The sequence below is a fragment of the Haliotis cracherodii genome, unplaced genomic scaffold (genome assembly GCF_022045235.1).
Source record: "Haliotis cracherodii isolate W230 unplaced genomic scaffold, xgHalCrac1.p SCAF_3, whole genome shotgun sequence".
NCBI classification, from domain to species: Eukaryota; Metazoa; Mollusca; class Gastropoda; order Lepetellida; family Haliotidae; genus Haliotis; species Haliotis cracherodii.
The window spans coordinates 63,964,612-63,969,929 of NW_027266286.1; the positions used below are offsets into that span (position 1 = coordinate 63,964,612).

Below are 5,318 nucleotides of genomic sequence, written 5' to 3' on the forward strand. Positions count from 1 at the left end.
ATTCAAAACGATGTAATTTGTCAACTTAACATTAATTCTTAATGTTACAATGGTAATGTGTCAAAACGTAGAATCACAACAGTGCAGAACATATTGAGATTTCCGTTCTGTAAGCATCAAAGCGCCCTTAACAACATTAAGAAATGTTGTGTGATGGTACTTAATCACCTCTGGTGGCCGCGCACGTACATGTAGTTTACAGGGAGTTCTGGCTTATGTCGGTATCTGCTCTCACTGACGTGAAATGCAGCGGAGCGGGGTCGACATTCTGTTACAGGGCCTGCCGTACGGTATTCATGCTGTTAAGCAATAGCGCGTATGCCTTCCACAAGTCGGAGAACTGGTGTTGTCTTCTCCGCCAGTACAGCAGGCCTGTAATGAGTTGCTTGTGAGTCAGGCGCGTTGTGTGTATTCAGACTACAGTGGAAACCCGATGCAAATTTATACAGATCGAACATTCTCGTCCTGGCTTGATTATGCCTCAAATTTATCAGCTAAACACCAGGTCATGTAGAAACTATTAAGTGAACTAGTGTTCCAGAAAGAGATTTGGAAATCAATTTACACAAAGCCGCAGGGCCCGTCGCGGTAAGAAGAATGTGTTTGTGTATGAGTGTAAATTCATCAATTCGGCGTTAAATTGAAACGCTTTCATTTGACATATTCATACCTGCCTCAGACTCCCCTTGACGCCAATCATAATACTTTAGCGAGTGTCCTATCACATCCTGACGCTTAACCTCGCCGCTCTTGTCCCGCACGCAACCGCCAAGTCAGCCAATAAGCGCTAGATGGGAGGATAAAAACAGAAAGGCGGGGAGAGTAGGTCTAGAAATTAGCATCTCACTGTCATCGACACAGCAAACGAGTGTTGCGCTGTCCTACATTGATGCTGGTCATTGGATCACCTTCTGTGTGTGGCTTATGTGGAATTGATAACGTCATACATTGATTGGTATATAAACAGACACGGTCGGTGGTGGCCACGTGGTTTGGATTTATCCGAGACTGGCGTCGAGTGATGCTACAGGTGAGACATGTTTGAGAAGTAAGTTGACTGTTGAAACCGGCCCCAGGGCACCGTGGTGTTCTTGTTTCATAGTTCGATTTGGTTTGTGTGAAAGAAACCCCTCGGTATGCCGTCGGATCAATCAGCTGGTGACAGCATGGCCTCAGGGTTACTTAACACAACAAACGTTTCAGACCCGTCCGAAATGGTGAAGTGTAACCAGTCGGCTAATATTACTGAAAACTGTACAATGGAGAAGGTTTTCGTACAAGGTATTTCACATGGTCCAATAGCAATCCTGGTTCCGATACTATTTGGGATTATTTTCATCGTTGGAGTGATCGGAAATGGCACAGTAATTTTTACGGTTGCTCGGAACAAAGTCATGAGAAATGTCCCAAACATTCTCATTGTCAGTTTATCATTAGGAGATTTGCTTCTTATCTTGGTGTCAGTTCCATTTTCTGCAACAATATATACATTAAAGTCATGGCCGTACGGGGAAACAATCTGTAAGTTTAATTTCTACATGCAGACCATGTCCCTAGGGGTGTCAGTGTTCACCCTCATTGCACTGAGCGCTGACAGATACATGGCTATAGTGGACCCAATGAGTAAAATAACAGGGAAGACTATTGGCAAGGCTATGACAGTGGTGGGGGTCATCTGGGCATCGTCGTTCCTTCTTGCAATCCCGGATTGGATCTTCTCTAGCACTTCGGACTTTCGAATGGAGGATGGGAACTACGGATACATGTGTACACCATACCCTCTTGCGTTATATCCTGCTTATCCCAAAACACAGGGTTTGATTCGTTTCGTAGTATTCTTCGCCATCCCCGTGGTGACCATTGGATTCTTCTACCTTATGATGGCGTATATTCTCATCCAAAGCGGACAAAGTATGCCGTGTGAAGGTAGCAAGAGCGCAATGAACCAGCAAAGACAGATAGCTGCAAGGAAGAAGGTGGCGAAAGTAGTCTTGTCCTTTGTGTTTATATTCCTCATATGTTGGCTGCCTCGTCATATATATATCCTCTGGTTCTTCTATGACGAGTACGGTGAGTACAACGACTTCTGGTACGGATTCCAAATCTTTGGCTTCTGTTTGACTTTTGTGAATTCCTGTGTTAACCCCCTAGCTCTATACTTCCTGAGCAGCCAGTTCAGAAAGTTTTACAATAAATATTTGTTCTGCTGTATCCCAACCGTCAGGGTCTACAACCCACTGGAGCCCACGTCGACGATGCACAACTTCAACAGCACTGTTCGCAGGGCAAGCTCAACGACCAACACGATGGTTCATTCTATGTCCCAGTCAATGTGCTAAACTGACTTTGGTTATACCATATGCTCCCATGCTCAAGTAAGTAAGGCCTAATAACACTCATCAGGCCTGGCTTGACGATACGATCAATAGTACAATATACGTCGTGATGAATCCTCTTTGAAGTATTTAATACCATATTTCAAGAACCTTCAGTCTCTGTCTATCAAAGGATTCTGAGATATTTCATTGTGTAACTTTTCAACCCGAAAACTTCAACGATAAGCATGATGATACTCAACTGTCCAAAGTGAATATGCTTAATGTTCAAAGTGTATGCGAAGTATCTCTGTATGGCTCAGCACATGGTTCATCGCCACATGACCACAGGAACTATTGACGTTAATGTCACACGTGGCGCGACTGATATTTGAGAGGAATAAAGTCCTACCCGTGCGTGTGGTCCGGTCAGCTGTGATTATTGATTTGTACTAACAACTCAGTGAAATAACGAGAACGAAAGGTATCGCGTTTGGAATGACTTGTAGCAGCACTGGTGTTTACCATACACATAATGTTACACAATTACACACAGATTTGTATATTACAAAAGTGCTACAATATATTTCTCTTCTGTCGATCACTTTTACCACGGCAGGCGTAATGAGATCTGTTTGAACGACAAACACTTGACAAATGATATGTGACCAATTGTGTTAACTTATGAGGCACATATTTGTACATATATTTATTTTATGAAATACCGGCATACTATGTTTGTATATCTCAGGTTAAAAAACTGGTAATACTTAGCCATATAAAAATAATCATTGATAACCAAATAATAGTATAATACCTTTAGATATTTGATAACTCAATCTATTTGAGCAGGAAAAGATTTTTAACAGGATATATATAATGGTGAGATACTAGTATACCATTGTCATATCCAGGCAGCGGTTGTAAGTTTTAACCACGTAGACCACCTTGAACTGTCTCTAAAATGCTGTCAGTTGTAAGATACATTTTTTTCCACCATGTTCTATTTATCTCACGATACAAACATGTTTGTGTTATGAACCATAACGACATAACGACAATAAGCTGATTGATCACCCGTCAGGGACATTTGTTTTGTTTTGCCAGCATGTCAAACAATAGATCCACAAATCATCTTCACGAATGTATATGTTTAACAATGAATTGGACGGTGGGGTTGCCTTGTGGTAAAGGCGTTGGCTCGTCACACCGTAGACCCGGATTCGATCCCCCACATGGGTACAATATGTGAAGCCTATTCCTGGTGTCCCCCGCCGTAGTATTGCTGGAATATTGGTGAAAGCGGCGTAAACCATACTCACTCACTCAACGGTGAAATACTTTTTGAAATTTCAATGGCCATATATTTTGCTCTCATTTTGTTGAAGTGTTTTATGACTGGACAGTGATGGCCTAAATATGTAATTTGATGTATATACTATTCACAGTACTTAATAGATAATATATATTTTGAGTATGTACAAGTTTTTTTTAAATGTATATAGACAATATTGATTGTGAATCAATGAAACACACACCTATCAATCAGCTTTTGTGATTGCATATGTTGTGTACGTTGTGTACGTTGTGTACGTTATCGATTAGGTTGCTCAACATCACCGTTCAAAAATCAATCAACTATCAGAACTTACTGCTCATCGTTCATAAAAGCTTCTTAAAATGTACTTTGTGTTTTTCGATAGATTTACACGTCAATCATTTATTTCCCCTGATGTCAATTAGAAGGTAAACATTAAGATATGTATTTTTGGATTTGGAGTGATATTGTGTATCCTATACTCTCGAGATTGTTTATACAACAATGTTCATTGTCTTTTTACATGCACTCAAACCATTGTGATACATACATCCACTCAGTCGGAACTACTATGACGTCATTATGACGTCCTTATGACGCGCCTTTGTAGAAAAATGCGAACAAAATCAATAAAATCAATAAGTTACAGTATTTATCACACGCTTTATGTAAAGATGTTTATATTTATTGCCATAACGTACGTCGCGGTTCTCAAATATGGGATATGATACTAACCAAGAAATGTTTTTGAACGAAGTGAAAATTCCGGAAACTTTCTGGATTTCGACTTCAGCAATTTATATTGCTGCACAGCTATTGAGTCAAAAGTTTCTGATAATGGTTAACATAGCAATGTTTAATAACGGCAGTATTTACAATCATATTGTCAACATATGTTGGTCAAATGTACCAGCTTACATATGCGGGTCTTTTATTTTGTCTTCACTCAGATCAATCATGAACAGATGGCTGCACATGGTCTTAAATTCGCAGTATGTTAAATCACGAGCAGAGGAATCTATCATGTCGTGTAATCCACTGGCGCCTATGGTACTGAGCTCCACCGTATTAGTAGGGTTTAGAAAGTATTGGTTCGGGTCAATGTGATCTTCGTTCTTGCACGGGGTTATTTAACTACAGAATGCGCTGATGGGAATCCTTGACATTTTGGTGGCATGTTATAGAATGGAAATTATGTCTCAGTAAAAGGGATTACACTTACGGCTCAATTTTGGTTGGGAATTTTTATTTGATGTTGGTCTTAATAACAGACGAAAGGTTTTTTATTCTTTTAAGATTACAACTGATACTTAATTTGACGTAGTGTTATTAGTACAGAGACTATAATTTCTTCTCCTACGTTTAGATATTATACGAAAAAAATGACGATAAAGTAGTAAAATATGTTGATAACAGAAAAAAAGCGACGATAAATTAGACAAATATGTTGATGTCAGAAACGTGTGTTGTTATCCAGCCTTCAGCGTGTACAATTAGGCGTATGTGACTGATCTGTCGCGCCTGTCATAAAGTGATACATCAAATGAATGTAAGAAAAATGTCAAAGGGGATTGCGATTGTCATGTCAATATTTAACCTTTATTCTAAAAGTTCATACTTACACCTGCCTTTATAGTGACAAAGTGACACACATATTGTTTATTCTTTATTTGAACTTGTTGACA

General features: G+C 39.7%; 1 protein-coding gene across 1 annotated transcript; it reads left to right on the top strand.

Moving 5' to 3' along the window:
* Positions 1–903: 903 nt before the first annotated feature.
* Positions 904–2,884, top strand: LOC139473679 (neuropeptide CCHamide-1 receptor-like). The gene has a single exon (XM_071256380.1). It carries the CDS (start codon positions 1,137–1,139, stop codon positions 2,337–2,339), a length of 1,203 nt encoding a protein of 400 aa, XP_071112481.1. The 5' UTR covers positions 904–1,136; the 3' UTR covers positions 2,340–2,884.
* Positions 2,885–5,318: the final 2,434 nt, after the last annotated feature.